This window comes from Macrobrachium rosenbergii, chromosome 56 (assembly GCF_040412425.1).
Source record: "Macrobrachium rosenbergii isolate ZJJX-2024 chromosome 56, ASM4041242v1, whole genome shotgun sequence".
In the NCBI taxonomy this organism is placed as follows: domain Eukaryota; kingdom Metazoa; phylum Arthropoda; class Malacostraca; order Decapoda; family Palaemonidae; genus Macrobrachium; species Macrobrachium rosenbergii.
In genome coordinates this window covers 27,532,162-27,556,798 of record NC_089796.1, presented here as the reverse complement: position 1 = coordinate 27,556,798, position 24,637 = coordinate 27,532,162, and the positions used below count along the sequence as shown (strand labels likewise).

General features: G+C 41.1%; 1 protein-coding gene across 1 annotated transcript in view; it reads left to right on the top strand.

The window, feature by feature from the left end:
* LOC136836264 (techylectin-5A-like) overlaps positions 1–24,637 on the top strand; it is a 141,703-nt gene that overhangs the window by 83,705 nt on the left and 33,361 nt on the right. The window contains exons 3-4 of the mRNA XM_067100278.1: positions 14,599–14,670; positions 14,797–14,963. Of these exons, the coding sequence (XP_066956379.1) occupies positions 14,599–14,670; positions 14,797–14,963 (239 nt within the window). The remainder of the gene's footprint in view (positions 1–14,598; positions 14,671–14,796; positions 14,964–24,637) is intronic.

Below are 24,637 nucleotides of genomic sequence, written 5' to 3'. Positions count from 1 at the left end.
ACATTTGTTGTTTAGGAGTGTAGTTTCATGTCATAAAGGTACAGTATTTAGTTTTAGTTGACTGTGGTTTTTTGGGATTTCAGACCCAGGCGCAAGGGTCCCTTCATGCCACTTCTTTTATATTCCTGGCTGAATTGAAGTGGCTTTCTCCACAAGGCTGCTATTCACTGCACAAATAAGAGAGCCTTGCTCCCTGGATGTAATCCAACTTCTGGCGGCAGTAAGATCCAGTAAGGATTTCAGATCAGGTAGGAATGTTTTGGGTTCCATGTGAGAAACCTTTAGCATGATTTTCAGAATGGATTTTGTTTAGCTGCACTACCCACCATCCTCGTCTCAATGTGGGAATCGGTTATCTTTAACAGCAGGTAGGTTTCATCCTAAATAAAAATTTTGATAACATATATTATTTGGATTCTTACCTGCTACTGAGTAGACCCAACCCAACCTCCCCACTACTTAGTGGGCTGTCAAGAATTCTGATGAGCTAAAACATTCGTAATGCCTTTTGGGGAACAGGTGTACACTATTAGACAGTTATCTGGGGTCAGCCATTCAATCTCTTTTTTTTTTTTTTTTTTCACTGTTGACTTGCCTGTAAGTGCAGTTTTTTTACTGTTGACTCACCTATAAGTGCAGAGATATAAGCTCTCTTTGCACAGCAGGTGAGTATTCAAGTAATCAATTTTATTATAAAAATTTACATTTTAACCTAAATAATATAAATACGGCAAACACCCTGTATTCACGCGCACCCCCCGTGAATAGCTAAAATCCGTAAATCCTTAAAACCCCTCTTAAAAACACTTAGAACTGTCTATTTTGATAGTTTAAACACAAGAAAAACCCTCTAAAAATGCTTTTACCTGATTATTTTAATAGTTTTATCACAAAAAGTGCATTTAGTCATGAAAACATGAAAATACAGTAATTAGTGAATATTTCTCAGTGAAAAATACCGCGAATGGGCGAATTTTCCGTGAATAATGGGTAGATTGGGCGAATTTTCCATGAGTAATGGGTAGATACGTTCCACAGAGAAATCCGTGAATGTGAGTCCACGAATCATGAGAACACGAATACGGGAGTTTTACTGTAAGGGGTTACATTTCTGGGCTCGAGAGAAAGTTACTCTGTGTTGAGGGTTATGGTCCAATAACTTTTAAGTAAATACAGTAGGCAGTCCCCAGTTATCGGCAGGGGTTCCGTTCTGACAGTGTGGTAAGTGAAAATCGGCGATAACTGAAAATAGGTGATTTTCGGCGCTTACCGGTGCCGATAACCAGATATTGGTGCCTATAACCGCTGATTGCCGCTTCTGCTAGATATGAATTTGCGCCAATACTCAATTATCAGCCCTGATAAGTGGAAATCGCGCATAGCGGCCCCATTTCTAGACAAACGCCGTAAAACAGGATTGCCGATAACCGAGCCCGCCAATAACCCGGGATTGCCTGTATCATATTGGCATACCATTTAAAGATTAATATTAATACATTAAGAGCTCACATAAGTAACAATAAAAACACAAGTTTTCTCTTTACAGTACTGTATTTACATTCTATATTGCATACACTGTTTTCTCTTGGCTATCAGTTTGTCTCCTCTCCCTGATCTCTCTCTTCCTTTGTCTTTTGACTCCAGTGCTTCGGGGGGGGGGGGCGGGGGGGAAGCACAAGGCTGGTTGGAAAATGATGCAAGTAATTTTGTGCTAAATCAAAATTGTATTAGAAAAATGTCTAAAATTTCTAGATTGGTTTTATCTGTGGCTAGGTTTGGGCATTAAGTTGCCTATCCCAGATCAGGCATGTAAAAGTGTCTATCTACAAGTAATGAGTTCTAACTGTTTTGTGCCATTTTTGCCTAATTCCCATCTAATAAAGGATTTTAGTGTGATGTTTTCCATTTTCTGTGACTTTTGACTAAATTGTCTGTCATCATACCTACTGTGACCCTAACTGAATGCACCTTGCTGGTTTCACTACATGCCAAAAGAGTCTTTTCCAGGGAAGTGTTGCTGTTGTTTCATTCATGACATTTGTCTTTTAATTTTCTTTGATGTTCTTCATATCTTATAGTTTTAAAGTCCAGTATTACCGTGGCTTACTTTTTCCATTTTTAGTCAATGTTGCTGAATGCTGTCTTTTGCATTAAGTAGAAAACAAAGGATTTTGAGAGCAAACCTGCAGTTGTTGAGATCTGAATAATCATGAGAATATTATATAATTTATTGTATTTGGACATTGCAGTGGAATTCAGTTGTAGGAACTCAGTGTATATTCAGAGTTAAAAGTTCAGGATTATAATAACTTGAGAAAATTTTCCCCATTTATAAGAGTACAGAAGAAAAACATCATTAAAAAAGCGAAGAAATAATGAGTTGTTTGCACTGCATTAAAAACTATGGTCTTTTATGCAGGGGTACTCCTCAGCAGTGAGCTGCAGTTGGTCATTGAAACTTATTAATAAGGTAGGTAACCGGTTTTAGGTGAGTGAGTGGGATGGAGTCCCCCTTCACCTGCTGTCACTCAAACACTTCTTTGGAAGCCATCGTGTACAGATTTCTAGCTGCATTCTGTCAGGCTGCTTGAGGAAGCTTTTTTCTGTTTATGTATGTAAGGTGTTCTGTTTTCTGTGGAAGTGAAGAAAAGTGAGTAAAGGAGTAAAGGACATTTAACTAGCTGATCAAACTCACCCCCAGGTGTGCTCCTGGAGAGAGACTGTTGTTCCTATTAGACAGGATCAGTCTGATTAACTGATCAGAAGGTTCCTTGTTGTTGAGTAGATTATGTAAACTCCTCCCTTTTCTGTTAACACCAGAAGTGATACTGTACTACTCTCTAGGGAATGCAGAGACCAACTCCCATGCAGTTGGACTCTTCAGTCTGAGGACTAACAAATGCATACCTGCTAACTTCTCAAGTCACTGCGGTTGGATCCAAGGCTTAGAAGGGAAAGTAGTGCAGATTGTTGGTGTCAGGAGGAATGGCACTGACTCTCCTGTGCACTGGAGCATTATCCTATTGGGAAACTTTATTGTGAAGATATGACATAGTGCACCCTCTTCTCTTAGTTTCCAAGTCAGAGTAACTTTCAGCTGCTTAACACTGTTGTCAGGAACCTCCTTGCTCTTTCGAAAGGTAGAAAAGTTGCACCCACAGCTGGGACTCCTAGGTTTACTGTGCAGTGTGTTCAAGTCCCCTTGGGCAATGAAGAGCACTGTGGAAAAGCCTTTTTGGGGTACCCAAGACTTCTGTGCCCAGTGTTGGGAGAGGTTTCCCCTCCGTGAAACTGAAGCAAAAAATGCACTTCTTCCTCTAGAAAGAACCAGAAGCCTTCACAGCCCTTTGGTCTTCCACTCCCAGCTCTGGCTTGGAAGGGACATAAGTGGAAGAAGGCAGGGGAACACTGGCTGTCAGTCTCTCCATCAGCTGGTATAAGTAGGAGATGCCTGTTCTGACTGGGCATTGTGGCAGAGACAATATCTGGAGCCCTGGGGAGTACTCCAGGTTAGTTAAAGACTACCTCTCAAGGATAGATGTAAATACTAAGGATTTTTTTTTCCAAAGCTTGTATTACTGTACTGTACTTCACATTTTCTTTTACCATACAGGTAGTCCCCGGTTATTGGCGATCCGGTTTTTAGGCGCTTGTCTAGCGACAAAAATCAACAATTTTCGGCGCTGATAATCATGTATTTGTGCCGAAACATACCTAACGGAGTCACCGATAACCAAAAATTGGTGATTTTCATCGCTTATTGATGCCGATAAGTAGCGAAAATCGCCGATTTTTGCTTATCACATCATCAGAACAGAACCTTCACCGATAACCAGTGACTGCCTGTATATTGTTTAATTTTTCATATTTCATTTTCATTTTTAAAAGTAACTTTTTGTTTTTTTTTATAGTTTATGTTATGTTCTGTTCACCACCAGTCTTTCCTTCTCTTGCGAGGATCATGATGATGATCTTTGTGGGAAGAGTGTTGTTGTTCATGATTTTGATTTTGATTGTAGAGTGCAGTATCTTTTCACCATAAAGATACTCTGTCTGTGGGGCAGAATATCCAGCCGGACTTTGTGCCAGTACAGTAGTTGAGGGATGGCCTACTCTCATAAGTAGCTGTTAATCTTACTGAAACTGTCCATGGATATAATGAGCAGATCCTGAACTAGGTAATGGTGCAGGTATTTTGTGGTAGTTTGGTAACATTAACATAACTGTTCTTGTTCAGCATAAGTTGGGACTACTAGTGGGAAATTTTCATCTAAGAATTTTGACGCATTGTTTTTGTGAGAGATGTGTACCAAATGGTGGTTTTCCTTTCACAGTGGAAAGAGTTGAGCATATGAAGAAAAAAGGGATTTTGACGAAGGAAAAATCTATTTCTGGGGAGGGGCCCGTGTCACCCGGTGAAAAAGTCCATTCAGCACTTATTTCTAGGTAATTCCGTTGCTAGATACCAGAGAAAAGCTAAATGAAACGCTGGAGTTACTACCTCCGGAGCGAGCTCCAATAAATGGAGTCGTGTATGGTAAAGGGTGAACGATACAATCACGGAACCCTGCCCTACAGAAATTCCCAAAGTCAAAAGTCCCACCGAGAGGTGCTGCTACAAACCCATGCACCACTCGCGGATTGTACACAAAGCATCGCTAGCCGCATTCCATGAAAGCACCACCCCACTAGAATGATGTTTACTATGGGAGGGAGACAACAGAAAACGGGTGGGTCACCGGGTGACACGGGCCCCTCCCCAGAAATAGATTTTTCCTTCGTCAAAATCCCTTTTCTGGATCGGGGTCCCGTGTCAGCCGGTGAAAAAATGACAGAGAAATAAATATCATTCTTTTGCTGTAAGAGACAAGGAAATGTTAGGGGAACATGAAAACCATAAGTCCACCAAACAGGTATAATTGCTAGCAAAAATTACAAGTAATGTACAAATGGAACTGGTGGGAGATTAAAATTTAACATGACAATGTATAAAACATACTTAAACGTAACAATTATACAAATAACACGGTCAGGGGACAATTGCAAGGTATGCCTGACTGGGATGAATGTAAGGGGGTAACTGAGGCAGTGAAGGAGAAATTGACTAGGAATCAGAAAGGGATCTAGAGGAAGGGACAACGTTCCCTGCCGCTACTGTTGAGAATTTAAGAGCTTCTAAAGATTTCAAATAGTGACGTTTGAAAACTAAGGGAGACTTCCAACCAGTGTACTTGGTAAGATCCGCGAAATTCATATAATGGAAGTAGTTAATGGAGGTGGCCACAGCTCTAATATCATGAACCCTTGGGACTGAATCAGGATTAGCTTGTTTGATGAAGTACAAGATCTGTTGTCTAATAGCAGGCATAGAGATATTACCCCCCCCCCTTTCTCTGATAGAGGCCCAGATGAAATTTGAGAGGACCTGTCTAAATAAGCTTTCAATGTATGAACTGGGCATAGGGAGAGGTCTTGAGGGAGGGGGAGAATTTTCCAAGGCGACCACCTATTTTGCGGATCTTCATTTTTTGCTAGGAACTTAGGGTGAGGAATCAGCAAAACCTCCCTGATGGTAGGAAGTCAACATAGTTGGTTTCCTAGAGAGTGCAGACAGCTCTGAAATTCTAGCACCTGAAGCTAGGCTGACTAAAAACAATGTTTTTCTCAATAAGGAAAGGTAGGAACAAGACTGATTGTCGATCTCTGATGCTAATTTTAACACGTCATTCAAAAACCAGGAAACCGTATGTGGACGGATTACTGGTCTCAGACGAGCACAGGCCTTAGGAATGGAAGAAAAGTAAGGATCTGTGAGGTCAATTTTGAAACCGCACAAAAATACTTTTCGTAAAGCCGATTTGACTGTAGTAATAGTACTTGAGGCTAGACCTTTCTCAAACAGTGACCTAAAAAAGGAGATTGCCAAATTTGTGGTCATTACTGTAGCTTTAGATTCCTTCAAAAAGAGTGCTAGCTTTTTAACTGCTGAGTCATACTGCTGCAGAGTAGAGACCCGCTTATCTCATTCCAAGAACATGGTATTAACAGGATCAACATTAGCATCCCTCTGAGCCGCAAATTTCATAAAGCCCATAAAGCCAGGGCACCTTGAATTCTTGAGGAAGCTGACACAGTCCGAGTTTGTACTACCTGTGTTAGTTTTGGACTGGGGATTTGGACGCAGCGAAGTTTCAGTTCCAGCAGAAGTGGAAACCAGTTGCTCTTCGGCCAGTAGGGAGCCACTAGAGCTACTTGACCCTTGAATGTCCTGAGCTTGTGAAGGACCTTTAACAAGTTTACCGGAGGGAACAGATAAATCTTCTTCCACCTGTTCCAATCCAATGACATTGCGTCCGTGGAGAGAGCTTGAGGGTCCAGGTTGGGAGCCACATAACAAGGGAGTTTGTTGTTGAACTTGGTTGCAAACAAATCTACCTCCAGGCCCGGAACTTGGTCGCAGATCCAACTGAAAGAGTCCCTGTCTAGGGACCACTCTGACTCCAGTGGAGTCGTCCTTGATAAAGAATCCGCCACGACATTCCGGACTCCTGCAAGATGAGTGGCAGACAGGTGCCACTTGTGCTTGCTTGCCAGGGAGAAAATTGCAATCATTACCTGATTGATCCGGCTGGATTTCGAACCTCCCCTGTTTATGCAGTGGACTATCGTGGCGCTGTCTAGAACCAGTCTTATATGAACCTTCCTGGGAGGAAGAAGCTTCTTCAAGGTAAGGAAGACCGCCATGGCCTCCAGAACATTGATATGGAACTGGCGGAACATGGTCGACCAAGTTCCTTGCACTTCTTGGTGTTGAGAATAACCTCCCCACCCGCTCAGGGAGGCGTCTGTGTGGATAACCAACGCCGGAGGAGGAAACTGGAGAGGAACTGACTTGGATAAGCTCTTGACTGTCGACCAAGGCTGGAGTCTCTTCTTCAAGATGGGAGGAATCAGAGACACCTTGTCCCTGAGCCTGGTATTTGCTCGACTCCGCCATACTCTGTTTATATCTTTCAGTTTTGTCTTCAGCAACAGATCTGTCACTGAAGCGAACTGAAGAGAGCCTAAGACTCTTTCTTGGGCTCTTCGAGAGGCTTGTTTGCTCTTGAGAAACTGTTTGGTTGCTCTGGCTGTCTCTTTCCTCTTGGTTGGTGGAAGAGAGAGCCTGTGAGAATTCAGGTCCCACTGGATTCCCAGCCACTGAAAACGACTGCTCGGAACCAGGCGGGACTTCTCCCTGTTTACACGGAAGCCCAGAGATTCCAGAAAGTTGACCACAATGGTTGTAACCTTCCGGCACTCGTCGACGCTGGATGCCCAAATGATCCAGTCGTCTAAATACGTGGCCAGCGCAATCCCTTGAGACCGGAGTTGCTGCATGACCGTGTCTGTCAACTTGGTGAAAATCCTTGGGGCTACGTTGAGGCCGAAGGGCATGACCTTGAATGTGAATGCCTGCCTCCCGAGCCTGAACCCCAGAAAGGGGGAGAACCTTCTTGCAACCGGGATGTGATAATAAGCATCGGAAAGATCTATAGAGGTGGTTACGGCTCCACGGGGCAGTAGGGTCCGAACTTGGGAGACTGTAAGCATCCGAAACTTGTCGCAACGAATGTAGGAATTCAGACAGGACAAGTCCAGAATTACTCTCCGCTTGTCGGAACCCTTCTTGGGAACACTGAAGAGCCTGCCTTGGAACTTCAGATTCCTCACTTTCCTTATGGCCTGCTTCTGTAACAGATCCTTCACGAAGTCCTCGAGATCCTTGGTCGGTGACTGGTAAAACCTGACTGGTGGAGGGGGACCGTCAACCCAACTCCACCCCAAGCCCTTGGAAACTATACTCTGAGCCCAGGGACAGAAGGCCCACCGGGCCCGAAAATGGTACAGCCTCCCGCCCACTGGAGATGTGTCATTGGTGTGATATTTGTTTTCCTCCTCTGGAGCCTCGACTTCCTCTGTTCCTGGGAGAGAAGCGGGGGGCTCCCCTACCTCTGTAATAGCCGCAGGGCTTGTTGCCTCTGGTTGACTGCCCAGTGCGAAATTTCCCCTGGCTTTCATATGAAGCATTGAAAGCCGGGGAGGAGACGTAGGAGGGTGCAGCGAGGGACTGATGCGCCGGCTGAACCAGGACATACTGAGGCGGAGGCTGGGAAGAGGAGGTTGATGGTTGCCCAGGCAAGGGTACCTGGACAGCCTGAACAACTGTCTGAGCCGGGAGGCGTTTGAACTTCTTAAATTTCTTGCCGGAGTTTGGAGATGGCCCGGCAAGTTCTGACTGTTTCCGTTTATAGGGCAAACCCCAACGAGAACGGAGACTCCGATTGACCCTAGAAGCCTCAGATAAGACTGCGTCAACTTCTTCTTGAGGGAAAAGATTAGCTCCCCAGATGGAACTTTTCAAAAGCCTATTTGGTTCGTGGCGGACTGTGGCTGCCGAAAAGATGTGCTTCCGGCAGTTCATCCGAGCTGTTATAAAGTCAAACAGGTCTTGTTGAAAACTCGCCAAGAGAGATTTCATCAAGACTGGAACAGAGAATCTTCACTATACACCAAAGAAGTTACTTCTGCCGAAGTCATGGAGTTCAAGGACCTGGCGAGCCTGTCTTTACTTTCAGCTTCAGCCTTCAGGAGCGACTCCGGGATCCTAGGGAGCTGCTCACTGAACAGGTCAGAAGCGCAGTCTGGATCGAGACGAGACACAGTAAACGTATTTGGGGCTCCCTTCCAAAACTCGGTGCCCCCGGGCAAGACAAGAGATGTTGGGTCCGTCTCCCGGAGATGAGGTAGAGGTTTACCTTCCAAGCAAGCTTGGCTGGTCAGAGAGGCCACTTTCGAAGTACAAGGAGGAAGGAGAATGTCACTTAGAGTGAACATAGTGAACACTCCTTTAGCCGGTGTGAGCCTAGTATTCTCCGCTTGCCACTCCGTAAGCGTCCTCATCAAAGACGTTTGGGCTTGATCCCTAGGATAGATGACGGTTTCTTTAGGGACCTTATCAGACCTATTCCAAATCTCCTCCTTCAACCTGGCAAAACCTGTGAAAGGAGATTTCAAATCCGGAGGATGGAATTCTAATTCCTCCAGCCTTCTTGTGCCCAAACCCTCTGTGGTAAGGGTACCCTCATGTTCGGGAGCATAAAGGGCAAGATGCCAAGGATTCCCCAGGTCGAAGGGGGGGAGAGTGGAGGGGTCGGGAACAGAATGGGATTTGGCGCGAGGCCCGCTGTCGACAAGTTCTTTGATTAATTCTTGTTGAGAGTCCACCTTTTCCGTGAGAGATTGCATTGATTCAGAAATTCCAGAAAGCTTGTTATCGACTCTCGTGTCGATCTTCTCCAAAAGAAGCTCGACGAAGGAGTCTGTATCAAAGGTAGGAGGAGGGGGAACCACTTTCCCCGACTTGGATCGTGCTCTCTTCCCGGAAGGGGAGGCCGTACTCGTTGACGGCACGGGGCTTGCAGCCCGTGACGCCGTCGAGGGAAACTCGGATCGGACTGTCTGAGATTTTAAGGTCTTTTTCCTAAATGATTTAACCTTAGAGACGGTAGACCTAGAACCGTCCACAAGGTAAGGGGATTTAGCGAAACCTTTAAAGGAGGAAACGGTAGAAGGAGGAGAGCTAAACGGGGAAGAACCTGCCTCACTTACCCGCTTACCTGCTTGATGCTCCGGGACAATGTTTATTGATTCAAGATCGAGATTGAGGGCCGCAACGTCTTCGGAAACTCCTTCGCTTAAGGTCAAATCGCCTGGAGAGGGCTGGGTCATCTCCCGGATCCCGGCAATCAAAGGAGCAGCAACACCGTCAGCAACCGATGCTGTGATCCAGGCGCCGGGGAAAAGAACATTACAGATGTCCTTTGAGAGTATGTAGGGTTTCCCTGCCCCTACATTGTGCCCGAAGCCACTGACCCAGACTTTAAGGGTCTGAAGCGAAGCATCACGAGACTTGCGGTCAGCCTGTCGGGAGAATAACATTATTGCAGTCTACCGAACGGGAGAAAACTGGTAAATCATACAAGATACAGTTTGGCTGAAAATAAATCGAAAGATGCATGACAAACCTACCGAATCATCGATAGATTGCTCGTACAGAGCATAGCAAACATCACAACCGTCAGGGTGCCAAACTACCAGATCTCCCACGTGGACCGCACACCCGGAGTGGGACCTACAGACTTCGTGGCCGCTGGCCTGATGCAGGGCTGCGGAGCACCCCTGTTCTTGGCAGTGCACCACCTGTAAGAGTATGAGATTATGAGTACACCGTGAAAGGTGCCGGAGTAGAGTGCCGGAGCAGCACATTAGTATAATAAAACCGTGAAACCCGCCGGAATGAACCAGAAGGAAACCGGACTAACACATAAAATCTCATTACATAAATCAATTAATATATAATCAATTTATATATATCAAACACACCGGAACTAGCTGGAGTAACATGCCTTAAAAGAATGTGACGGATACAAAACATAATGGGAAGGTTAAAAACTGTCCGGAGTGGGCGCATTCCCAGCAACGAGAGAATAAAATTCTGAGACTAGCGATAACGGTGGGTATGTGACCGGTAAACACTAGAGCCGCCGGAGCGGGAAGCAAGGAATACGCCCCTCGATAACAGCATAGCGGACAGATAGTTAGCTAAATAGAAGGGAAACGTCAAAGGCCAGGAAACGAAGACAGTCAGGTGGTAAACACTAACCGGCCTCGAATGAACATCCAAACCGGAGTGTCGTCTGTTAAGAAGACACACTGGAGGAAAACAGCCCTGACGCAAGGAAGGGAGGGAATAACAGACCAGGAGGATGAACCGTAAAGAAGCGACCAGAGAGTGGGACCACACTCCCCGGGCGCTCACGGGCCCCCACGTTCACTCGCTGGCTGAGAAGGCTACCCGGCCAACGCGAGAGAAACAGGAGAGGGGGCAACTTCCATGGTCGGGGGCGGGGGGGGGGGGCAAAGAAGGCCAAAGATGGTGAACGGGAGAGGGGGTAGCACCCCCGGACACCAACAGCCCCTGGAGGGGTGATGCCTGGTAAGGTCAGAGACCAAAACACGGGCAGGCCAAACAATGCAGAGGAAGGGGACACAGGCTATAGGCTCAAAAGGATATGAAATGCTCCCAAGCCTTGATAAGTTAACCAAATTGAGAACGAATCAAGGGGAGAGAGAGCAAGGGGAGGGAGGAAAAGGGGGGATGGGTGTGGCGATATAAAATAACAAGAAGCTGGAAGCCGACCTTAAGGCATGACAGAACAAGGGTAGGCTACGCGACATCCCTCGCTATCCCAGCTTAACCCAAGAGGCTTATTAGCCTACGCGAAAAGCCGAAACAGGGAGAGGGAACACGTAGGCTGAAAAACCCCAGCCAAAACCCAAGGAGAGCGCCAGACAGGCAATAACACATGCATAAACACACTGATGGCCGTGCATACGTGTACGTGCGACCGCCCCACCCCCCCCTTTTTCACAGAAAAAAGGGGGCTATAGCCTAACTCCTATGATAAACTAGGAGGGGGAAAAACTAAAGCTAACAACCAACCCATGATAATTAGATAAATAAACAAATAACAGTCACGTATAAGAGGAGGACCAGACCCAACACGATGTGGACGTGAAGGGAAATGGCCGCCCTCCGACAATAAGAAATATCCATAAATATCAATATATATCAAATGCATCCGAACACAAGGGTAAAAATTAAACAAATAATCTTAATAGTACCAATGAAAGTAAGATTCCCAGAAGCTAAGAGAAGTGAGGGGCAAAAATAAGGCATGATACAGAATAGATAAGAAGCGAATAGGCCCGAGGGGGAAGCTCGTGGCCTAAACGACAAAACCTCACTTCCCGAAGCAAAGGGACACAGAATAAACTTAAATAAGTCCATTCAGTTCTTATTTCTAGGTAATTCCATTGCTAGATACCAGAGAAAAGCTAAATGAAACACTGGAGTTACTACCTCCAGAGCGAGCTCCAATAAATGGAGTCGTGTATGGTAAAGGGTGAACGATACAATCACGGAACCCTGCCCTACAGAAATTCCCAAAGTCAAAAGTCCCACCGAGAGGTGCTGCTACAAACCCATGCACCACTCGCGGATTGTACACAAAGCATCGCTAGCCGCATTCCATGAAAGCACCACCCCACTAGAATGATGTTTACTATGGGAGGGAGACAACAGAAAACAGGGGTGGGTCACCGGGTGACACGGGCCCCTCCCCAGAAATAGATTTTTCCTTCGTCAAAATCCCTTTTCTGGATCGGGGTCCCGTGTCAGCCGGTGAAAAAATGACAGAGAAATAAATATCATTCTTATGCTGTAAGAGACAAGGAAATGTTAGGGGAACATGAAAACCATAAGTCCACCAAACAGGTATAATTGCTAGCAAAAATTACAAGTAATGTACAAATGGAACTGGTGGGAGATTAAAATTTAACATGACAATGTATAAAACATACTTAAACCTAACAATTATACAAATAACACGGTCAGGGGACAATTGCAAGGTATGCCTGACTGGGATGAATGTAAGGGGGTAACTGAGGCAGTGAAGGAGAAATTGACTAGGAATCAGAAAGGGATCTAGAGGGAGGGACAACGTTCCCTGCCGCTACTGTTGAGAATTTAAGAGCTTCTAAAGATTTCAAATAGTGACTTTGAAAACTAAGGAAGACTTCCAACCAGTGTACTTGGCAAGATCCGCGAAATTCATATAATGGAAGTAGTTAACGGAGGTGGCCACAGCTCTAATATCATGAACCCTTGGGACTGAATCAGGATTAGCTTGTTTGATGAAGTACAAGATCTGTTGTCTAATAGCAGGCATATGTAGACACAATCAGAATTAGTACATATTTGAATATTTATAAAGTGGTATCACTGTTATTTAGTGTATATTTTGACTGGCCATTTATTACTGTACTTATATACTGTACTATTTTTTGTAATTAATAAGATTCAATTCTTTTCACTAGTTTGAATATACTCCATGTGAATATTATTAAATCATTTACATTGAATCCTCAAGAAGAAGAAAACTTAAAGAAAAAAGAAAAGAAAAAGAAAATAGAAAAGAAAATGAGAGCAATGTGCAGATCAGGTGTGTGGGCTACAGGAATCCCATTGATACCTTTAGGCCCTCTTGATTAAAGTCTAATTGTAGGCAGAAGGAAGCTTCATATTTACCAAACCATAACAGTATATACTAACTCCCCCCCTCACATTTTCCAGTACTACTCCTGACTTACCCTCCAGGACCTCTGAAGCTCTGGCCCTGTCAGCATAGGTGAAAGGGATGTTGAAGAAGAAGAATGTGTTGAAAGTTGTAGAGACTGCTGTTTGAGCTTTACTATTTGCTCCTCCTGGTTGAAAAGTTGACTTGAAGGCTGAAGTCTGGGCAGTGATCTCTCAACTGAGTTTCTTACTTAGTTTAAGGTAGAAACAGTTTGCTCCATGTTGGATTCCATCGGGGAAGGCAACTTCATGCTCTTTGTGGATCTGAAGTAGATGTACTTCTGGGTGCCTTTTCATCAGTCCTCCAGGAGGTACCTCTGCTTTGTCTACAATGAGACACTGCCAGTTCAAAGTTTATTGCTTTAGATTGCAATAGACCCAGACCCCTGGGTGTTCATACTAGTGTTCACCTTAGTGTCAGCAAGGCTTCATTTACTGGGCATATGCTTGCTGCTATACCTGAACTGTTGGTTGCTTGTGACATCCTCAGCATCGTAGTTGCTCCAGAAGAGACAGCCTCCTTGGATTTTGTTATGATCTAGATAAACCAACAAATCTGAGCTTATGTCCAATCAGCAGGCAAAGTATCTGGGTATACTTAAAGACATGATACTTGTGTCTTTCATGTTGGCAGGCTCAGGGAGGTTTTTGTAGTTTCTTGAAAGGAGCATCCAGCTTGTTTTATGCAAGTAGTTCACGGTCACTTGTCATCTCTGGAGAAGCTAGTTCTGCATGGGTGACTCCACCTTCAGTCACTTCATCAGTAACTGAAACAGCATTGGATGGCCTCAAGCAACCCCCCTCCTCAGCTTGCTCCCTAAAGCAGTGAGGTAAAGGAGGACCTTGCTTGGTGGCTAGATGACAGGAACCTCCTTGTGTGAGTTACCACAAACTCCCCACCTCCAAAAATACCTCTGTTCTCAGATGCATTGAAAACAGGATGGTATGCACACTTGAATGGTCTGTGTACCTCAGGTGTGTTGGATAGAGGACAAACCCCATCTGCACATCACATATTTTTGGAAATGTTTGTGGTGCTGCTACCTATTCAAGCATATCAAGATCTTGTGATGTGTCACTTTGTAGTGCTGATGCATGGCATGACTGCAGTGGTTTATATCAACAAAGAGGGGACATGGTCTCCCTTCACTTCTGTTATTTTGTGAGGCAAATGCATGAGTATTCAGAATTAAAAAGGGTATATATTACCTTTTTGAAGTGTAATGTCATATTTTATGTTTTGAATGTTTTCCTACAGAATTTCCTACTATGAAAATGGCTGAGGTATGTCACTAAAGTGTACAGAAAATTTTGGTTATTACAAACTGTTTTGGTACTAAACTTTATCTTACTTTCAGGCCAAAGGATTGTAGTGAAATAGCTCAACAGGGGCAGACTGTAAGTGGAGTCTTCACAATATATCCTTACAAGTAAGAAACCAAAGAGAATAATTCAGTTAATGAAGTAAAAGGTTTAGAGAATAATTCAGGATATAAAGTTAAGATAAAATGTACACTTTACATAGCAGCCCTGCTGACTTTTTGAATTACCATTAGGTGTGGCCATACAGGTGAGGGTGTGCAAGTCTGGTGTGACCTAGTTGGAGGTGATGGGTGGACAACAGTGCTGTCTCGCAAACCCCTTCAACACCAAGTTGATTTCAACAAGAACTGGAGAGATTATAAAATGGGCTTTGGAGATCCACAAACAGAATATTGGTTAGGTATGATGGGGACACAGTTTAAATCATTTTGATTATGCAGGTGTCCTTAATCAGGAACCATCACCTGTGCTTACTGTAGAACTGCATATCACATACTGTACTGTACTGTAATTCCTAACAACCATGTACAGTATGCTGTTTTAATTATATACAGTACAGTTAGTCTGTGTAAACAATTTGATTTATTGCTTAGGCTTGAAGTTTGGATCCAGTGCTTTGTGCATGTTTTTGCTTATCCTTTTACTTCTGTAATGTATTTTTTTATTTATTTTTTATTGATTATTATATCATTACTTGTTGTATGGAACATAAATTGTTCATTGTGCTTGCTCTGTTGATTTAGCTTAAGTAAAATGTCTGTAAAATAAAAAAGGAATTGCCAGTGTGATAGCAGAAAACTATGCTGTATAAAGGTAGATATTGTAGATTTTAAGATAATTTGCATATATCGAAGATATACAAATCTGAAGTCATTTGCAGTTATCTTTGAGATAGAAATCTGAAGTCATTTGCAGTTATCTTTGAGATAGAAATCTGAAGTCATTTGCAGTTATCTTTGATATACAAATCTAAAGTCATTTGCAGTTATCTTTGATATACAAACCTGAAGTCATTTGCAGTTATCTTTGATATACATATCTGAAGTCATTTGGGCAGACCCCTCATTACAGCAGTCTCAGTTTGCAGCGCTTGGCTCACGGCGCCGTTAACCTGATTTTATGGCTCCGTAAGCGGTCCCATTATTATTGTGATCCAGTTTACGGAGTTTTTCCGGTTACAATGCTCCATCGGGAATGGAACCCCCCACCATATGAAAGACTTCTGGTTTGTAATCTATTAAAAATGCAAATTCCCTTGAAAGTTGCAGTTTTCTCTTACAAAAATACGAGACTTCGATGTTTTATATGAAGGCTTATTCTTCGCTCATGACTGGTTTTAACACTCACCCAGAAACATCCGCTCTTCATTCATGTATGGTGTGCAAGGGAAAGTGGACTCCAGTAACCACCTGTACATCCAGGCATTTGTAATGGCTAGGATTACAAGGCTTTGTACCACGGTTTGGCTTGTTTGTAACCTCATTTCAGGGTAATAAAATAATATACATTTCTTGTGAGAAATGGGAAGACTGGCTCAGAAGGGAGCATAATATATTAAGATATGTGGAATCCCAGATATGCATAGTCTAACATCTGCCAACTAATGAAAATAAGATTGTAAGTGCCATTATGTAAATAAACTATATGTATCTGGCTTGACCAGCAAAGAAAAGGATGTTTGTTGCAAGGCAGAAGATAAGAGGGAAAGAATACCAGTCTCCTCCCTGTAGGGGGGTAGTGCCATCATTGCACCTCACACAGTGCACTTGAGGCATTATACTTAGGTTCTTTGCAGCATCCCTTCGGCCCCTCACTGCAACCCCTTTAATTCTTTTCACTGTACCTCCATTCATATTATCCCTCTTCCATCTTACTTTCTACCCTCTTCTAACAATTATTTCATAGTGCAACTACAAGGTTTTCCTCCAGTTGCCCCCTCGAAGTAGGTTCCTTCACGTGGTGAGGGGGTAAGGGGCCCTGGCTTTTCTTCTTCGTTCTTATGAAGAATAAGAGCCCGGGCCCTGACGGATCACCTACAAACCTTTCGATTTAAATAGCGTGGATATTTTCACTTTCGTACAAATTTCTTGGACCTGGTAAATAGGAAAAGGTATCATAGCTGGGATTGGGTTTATATCCGAAGCTAAATAGTGAGAACTGTGGCAGGACCATCAACTGCCCGATAATGTTCGGACCTGAGTTTTCAGGCGGAACTATTCTAATGGACTGGACCACGGATTCCAGGGGTCTAGTTCTGGGAATAGGACTCTTGGCATTCTGTCCGGTTTGCCCATAATGTGATTAGGGTGGGGATGATTGTATTCTAGTAATGCTCTCAGTCCTATCAAGCGGGTTGGCTTACACTTGAGCCACTCTAATCATGTTGTGCCATCCCCTTTGGGGTAGGGTAGGGATGCGGACATTTGGGAGTCAGTTCTCACTTGTGCCATTAGTGGAGGAATGAACTCCATGAAAGGCTGATGATATCTTTTAAGGTTTTCAGGTTTTTTTTTTTTTCTCCTCCCTCAAATCTTTATGCAAAGTGAAAATAAAGATTCAGTACCCCCTAGGCCCTTTGATGGTAGTGACTCGGCACAGATGACGACCGATGGAACCTCTTGTAACAACCTTTCATTGGAAAAACAATAAAGAATCCAAATATAATCACACTGGAACCTTATGCTCCAGTACACAACAAATAAAAAAAAAAGTAAATATCGTCTTGACCCAACCTTGACTCACTTCGACTCTCTCTTTGGGAGTGGAAGTTGGTCAAGGTTTCTAACCATGGAAACAGAACAGCAAATCTCAGCCCTAAAGTTAGAAAACTTCTTATTAAAAAGACACTCAACGACAGAAATGTCGTTTAGACAAATAAAAATGAAGACGTGGCTTATAGAAGCCACAACCAAAAACCAGTCTGAGGACTATCTGTCAATAAAAAGTGTTGACAATGTAAATGTAAAAGTAAGGAAGCATGACACTATGAACAGCATTCAGGGTACTATTGTACTTCCTGAAAATAATGACGAACCAGTTGACAAAAATATACTGTTGGACTCTCTTAAAATGAGATATACCAAAATCCAAGACTGTGAGGTATATATAATACCAAGTAAACAAAATAATAAAGCATTAAGAATTGCAAAAAATAAAATTTGAGGGTCAAGAGTTACCTCAAAAATAAAAATTTTGGGTCAAAATAGAGAATTGAGACCTTATGTTCCCAAACCGCTACAATGTCAAAATTGTAGTAAGTATGGACACACAAAGAAAAACTGTCGTAATGAACCTGTATGTGCTTATTGTGGATCTAACGAACATGCCACACAATGGAAATGTAGTGAACCAAAATGTGTAAACTGTGGACAGGATCATCATGCTAGGTCCAAGGAGTGTGTGTACTACATATACAATACAGAGTTGAAAATGTTGCAAGAACGAACAGGGATGTCTATCAGAGAGGCTAAATTGGAATTAAAAGTGAGAGGAATGCAAGATCCATCTAAGAAACATTCATATTCCTCAATAACAAGAGCAAAAAATGAAGCAAAAACGGAAACAGATAGAAATAACAGAGCACAGACAAGTAAATCTCAAGAAAAAATTAATAATTTAGAAATAAAAAATAAAATTGTAAAAAATAAAGAAACAGGTACAAATGAGATGGATAATATTTTGTCCAATTCATTTGAAATATTAATGCAGATAGAAACACAGGAGGATGCTGCTACTAAAGTGACAGAAGAGGGTAGAGATAGACAGGAAATTAAAGATAAAAAAGGGCCTTTGGAGAGAACACCACCCAAAACGAAGAAACCAACCATTATTAGAGAAACATCAGTTAAACCAAAGATAAAGGAGATGAAAAAGGAACAAAAACAAAAACAAGCTAAGAATATACCTTTATCTCCTAAAATAATAATAGAACCTATGAAGGCAAATGTCGAGAACACTGAAGAAGTGCAAGAGAATCATACCATAGATGATAATGATTATGTCAAGGGAGAAGAGATTACTCCTTCTCCAGTAATTGGAACAAGAGCAAATGAAAAGAGAAATACACATGATAATACTTGTGGGTGTAATGATTGTTTCATTGAGTTGTGCAATAACAGCAAAAGCATAACAAAAGATGGTTTAACAAACATTATAAGAAATTTTATGAAATATAGAAAAAAAGAAAACAGATTTGAGTAACCATGAAAAAGGGTGCATGTGCATTGAGCACTTAGTCTATTATAAGGAAAAACAGATGAATGTCGTGAGTAAATTGTTAGAAAAATTCCAAATTGATAATACAAAAAAAGAGAGTAAAACCCGACCGCTGTAAAAAAATATTTTCAATAGTTATATTATACAATGGAACGTAAATGGTCTACAGACCAGATTACACCTAGGAGAAATACAACGGTTATTAAAAGAATATGAACCAATGATATTATGTTTGCAACATGTCAACAAAACAATATTAACGATAGGTAAATATACCTTAGCATCTGCATCAAGAGAGGAAGAGGGAAATTTAGGTACTGCTATATATGTACATAACAAAGTATGTTATGACAAAGTACCTGTAAAATTTACTGATCTGCAAACGTCGAGTATTAGAATACGAACAAAAAACGATAATTATGTAATTCATAATTTGTACAATCAACCTAATAAAAATTATGACGTTGACAAAATCAAAGAATTACTTAATAATACTAAGGAGCCAACGTTAATAGTAGGTGATTTTAATGCCCACAACCCAATGTGGGACTGTAATTGTACAGAATCAAATAGAGCAGGAATTAAAATAGAGGAATTCATAGATTCATATGACATGTGCTGTATAAATGATGACGAAATCAGCACATATTTTTCTAAACCACATGGAACATATTCCTCAATTGACCTAACTCTATGTACAGCAGACATAGTAGACAGATTGGACTGGAATACGGTAGATGACATGCATACAAGTGATCATTTCCCCATATTAATTTCTTTATTACAAAATAACCCCACCAAACATGCCCCTCGATATAACATTTATAAAGCAGATTGGGAACAATATGAATTCCACACCAGGAATATCCCACCATTTGAATATTTGAAAGACCATAATGAAACTAATGAATTTCTTGTTGATTTCATTACAAATGCTGCTGATAAAGCAATACCAAAATCCAAATCTCATCCGACAAAACACAAAGTCCCATGGTGGTCTGAAAAACTAACAGAATTAATAAAAATAAAACACCAAATTGGAAGACGACTAAATAATTTGAATAGAAAATTCAGTAAATTAAACAAAACGTTACCAATATTAGAAGGAACCTTAACAAAAACTTACTATATTATTATTAGAAATTGATACATTAAAACCTCTGTATAATAAAATATCTGCAAAGTTTAAAAGAGAAGTAATACAAGGAAGAATCATTTCATGGAAAAAATATGTATCAGATCTCTCTAAAAATACTCCCATACAAAAAATATGGGAAAAATTCAGGAAAATAAATGGTACCCATGTTAAACCACCTAGACATGCCATAATAAAAGATGGGAAAAGAATACTTGATCCTAAAGAAATTAGTAATGTAATAGGTGAAAATTTAGCAAAAGTAAGTAGTAACAAAAATTTAGATGAGCATTTCGCACAAAAAAAAAATAATATAGAATTAATAACAATAAATTTTGAAACAGTAGAAGATATATATTATAATAGAAAATTTAGTATGGAAGAGCTAGAATTTGCTCTGTTGAACAGCAATAAATCTGCCCCTGGAGGTGACAATATTTGTTTTGAAATGATATGCCATTTAGCACCTTTGGCAAAGGCATACTTGTTAGAGTATTATAACCACTTATGGCTTAGAAATTTATTTCCTGATGAATGGCGTAAAGCTATAATCATTCCAATCCCCAAACCTGGAAAAGATCCCAGTAATGTAAGCAATTACAGACCAATTTCTTTAACAAGTTGTTTGTGCAAATTACTAGAGAAAATGGTAAATGCTCGACTAACATGGCACATACGAGAAAATAAAATTTTAACTCCCACTCAGTTCGGGTCACAGTGTAACAGATCTACATTAGATTCTCTCTGTAACTTAGAAGACCATATACGCCGAGGTTTTGAACGAAAACAAATTACTGTAGCTGTCTTTTTTGACATTGAAAAAGCATACGATACTACATGGAGGTATGCTACATTAAAAACTTTACAAAACAATAACATCTGTGGACATTTACCTAGGTTTATACAAAACTTTTTGACAAATCGCAGTTTTCAGGTGAGAATAGATGATGTTCTGTCTAGAACATTTCCTCTAGAAAATGGTGTTCCACAGGGAAGCGTCCTTAGTGGCACAATGTTTACGTTAGCAATTAATGATATCAGTAAAAATCTACCTACTGGTATTAAAAGTAACCTGTATATGGATGATTTTGCCATATATTATTCAGCATCTCGAATAAAACATGCAGAACGAATCATTAACAAAAGCATAGTAAAAATAGATGAATGGGCTTTATCTGTAGGCTTTAAATTTTCCATAGATAAAACCAAGCAATCATGTTTTATAAAAACAAAAAATGGAAAAAAGGAGAAGAAGTAGACATAAAAATCAGAAACCATAGTATACCAATTGGCCAAACAGCAAAATTTTTAGGATTAGTATTTGATACTCACATGAACTGGAAAGCCCACATAACATACATGAAATCAAAATGTAAAAGAGCATTAAACCTAATTAAAAACTGTCGAACACTACTTGGGGAGCCGATAGACATACCCTTACTTTATTGTATAAAGCAACAGTGCTGTCTATCGTTGATTATGGAAGTGAAATATATGGCTCGGCATCAGATGCAGTGCTGAAAACGGTAGACCCAATTCATAATGAGGGTCTTAGAATATGTTCAGGAGCTTTTCGATCGTCACCAACATCATCTTTACAAGTTGAATGTGGTGAACTACCTCTGTCTCTCCATAGAGAGCTAGTAACGATGAAGAGTGCTCTGAGAATTCAGACAAGTGATTCTCAACCAAAAATTATTTGGATTAAGAGATGTGTTTATAAACAATCATCCACCTTCTTTCCCAATTAGGGCTAGAAGATTGTTTGAGTCGCTAAATATGTATATGCAATTACCTGTAATGTTAAAATTGCCTCCTCCTTGGACAATGAATAAATTGAGAATTTGTACACACTTGAAATATTTATCAAAAAATCATTCATATACTCCAGAATACCAAAGACAACATGCAGTAGAGCATATAATCCGAAAAGGTCCACATTACGCAATATACACTGACGGATCTAAATCACAATACAGAGTGGGATATGCTGCGGTATCCCAAAACAAAACGTATCAGTTCTCTTTCCCAGACAAAGCCTCTGTATATACAGCTGAGTTATGTGCAATAGTATCGGCCATAAAAATAATTAGAGAAGTCTCATATAATAATTTTGTAATTTATAGCGACTCCAGAAGTGCTATAGAAGCTATTCAAAGCTATAATCCCAAAAATAATATTGTACAACATATAAAGTTCTCAATCCATAAATTGTATAATAAGGGAAAAAATATAGAAATATGTTGGATCCCTGCCCATGTAGGGATTAAGGGAAATGAAGAGGCTGATAAAGCAGCTAAAGAAGCGGTCCACATGACAAGAACAAATGTAGACATCCCTATCAGTGACTATACAAAATATATAAAAACAGTCATTGTAAAAAAAATGGCAAAATATATGGAACGAAGAACCTGAAAATAATAAATTAAAACAGATAAAATCCAGTGTTGGAAAATGGAATTCGTCATATCAAAAAGAGAGACAAGCACAAGTAATTCTGACACGTCTTCGAATAGGCCATACTCGTTTGACACATGGACACTTAATGAACAGTCCATGTGGCCCTCTTCCCAAATGCCCAGATTGCAATGTGCTGATAACAGTTAAGCATATACTGTGTGAATGTCCAAAATATAACGTGCAGCGATTATCAAATTTTGAAATAGACCGATAGAAGAAATTTTGTCAGAATCTTCAACGTTCTCAATAGCACCCATTTTAATGTTCATGAGAAGCTGCAAATTAATTGGAAAAATATAAGAAAAAAACAATCAATCAGTATAATGAATTTTAAAACAAGTAAATTTTATGATTTTACTTAATTTATTTTAAATTTTAATATACCTTTTTAGTGAGTATGTATGGAAGCATGAGTTTAAATGTATTTATTGTGTGAGTGTGTTCCAGTATGAAAGCGTATGCCTTTTACAGCTTTTAATTTCATTTTCATTTTCGTTTATCATCATTGACAAGTGACCTATTAGGTCCCAGTGCTAGGCTTCTAGCCTAGACTTGTCATTCCATCCTAATCCTTCGGGCCAGCCCTATGAGAGCTGATGGTCAGCTCAGTGGTCTGGTTAAACTATTTTAATAATAATAATAATTCCTCCAGTTGCACCTTTAAAACCTCCTTTACTCTGTTTCCCTTTCAGCCCTGAATGACCTCATAGGTCTCAGCTCTTGTTCTCTGGCATAAATTTTATATTCCAATTCCGGCTTCCCTCCTTTTATCTGATTGTCCACCACTGTCAACCCTAAGTAAAATGTTATTTCTGTCCTATTGTAGCTTGGGTAGCCACATGACATTGAGCACTTTCTCCTTAGGACCATAGGTTTTAAGGAGAATGTATCCAAGGACTTGGTGACATGCCTTTGGTAGGAAGAGGTAAAGTTGGTTTGGCAAAGTCAAAGCCTGCTCTCAGTACCTATGGCACAGAGAAATTCCTCCTGAATATTAAATATAGTACACTGCCTGACCTCATGATTTTTTTCCTGGGTATAGAGTTAGCCTTCTCACCAGACAACTTGTATACCTGCTTGATGACCAACTGAAGCCAAAACAAGACAGTGTTCTTGGATACAACTTGTGCCTGCTGATACAATTGAACAGTAGACACTGGGACATAAGGTGTTGAGTGCTGTGCAGTGAGTACCATAAAATCTGCACTGGACATAACACCATTTCTTATGATCATCATTGTTAGCCTTGAAGGGATGGGATCAAGAATTGATGATAAAACTTTGGAATAATAGAGAACAAGTGTGGAACAATAGAGAACAAGAGGGATCCCTGTTCCTCCTAGTGTTGAAATGACTGGGATGGCCTGTGCAGTTTGCCTACTCTTTGCTGATGCAAAGTCTAGCAGTAAAACAGTCTTGACTGTATCGTCTGTTTGTGGTCTCCCGTGGGCTCATGCTAGACTCCAGAGAACAAGAATCTTATCTCACTCTGGTGACTTAAGTTTGCAGGGTAGCTCTGACTTTTCAAGGCTCCTTAGAGCTTGGAAGCTTCTGTTGGGGCAGAGGGGTAAATGCCCTTAAACCAAGAGACTTAAAAGACAGCTGAGTAGTAGCTCTTAGTTGCAAAAACTGAGAGGAACTTGTCTCTACTGTGGAAGATTAGAAACCCCATGATTTGGTGGATGGTAGCTTTGACCAAAGAGAGGGCAATGTAGACAGAGGGGTCACACCTGTGAGAGAAAATTCCAGCCGAAACTGCCAGGTGTTGTTTTTCTATTGCTAAAGATAATGAAACCACTTAGAATAGAACCCCGTTCCTCAACCATATCAGAACTCGATGTAATTAGATTCCGTCCTCAACCATATCAGAACTCGACGTAATTGGATTTCGACACGAAATTTTGAGTAAATTTTGCATTGGAGCTCGAACAACAAACTGGAATCTGACCCAATGAATCATATGATGTTTGTAAAGAAAAGTGTTTCGGACAGCCGGCGCTAGTTGGCATTATTCCCATGAGTCATTTAAAGCTTGCTCTATTGAAAGATATTTTAAAGTGATTTTGTTTACACTATTCTAGTAGACTCTGTATGAAACTTACCTTGAATTAATGATGAACATGAACGTTTATGTATTACCGCGATAGGCCACCAGGGTGGCATTTTGGTTTGTTTACATCTGCTCATGCCACAAACTGCTGACGTAACTTAGGCAGTTTTTCTTATGTTTATAATAAGACATAATTGGCTTATTTTTAATATTT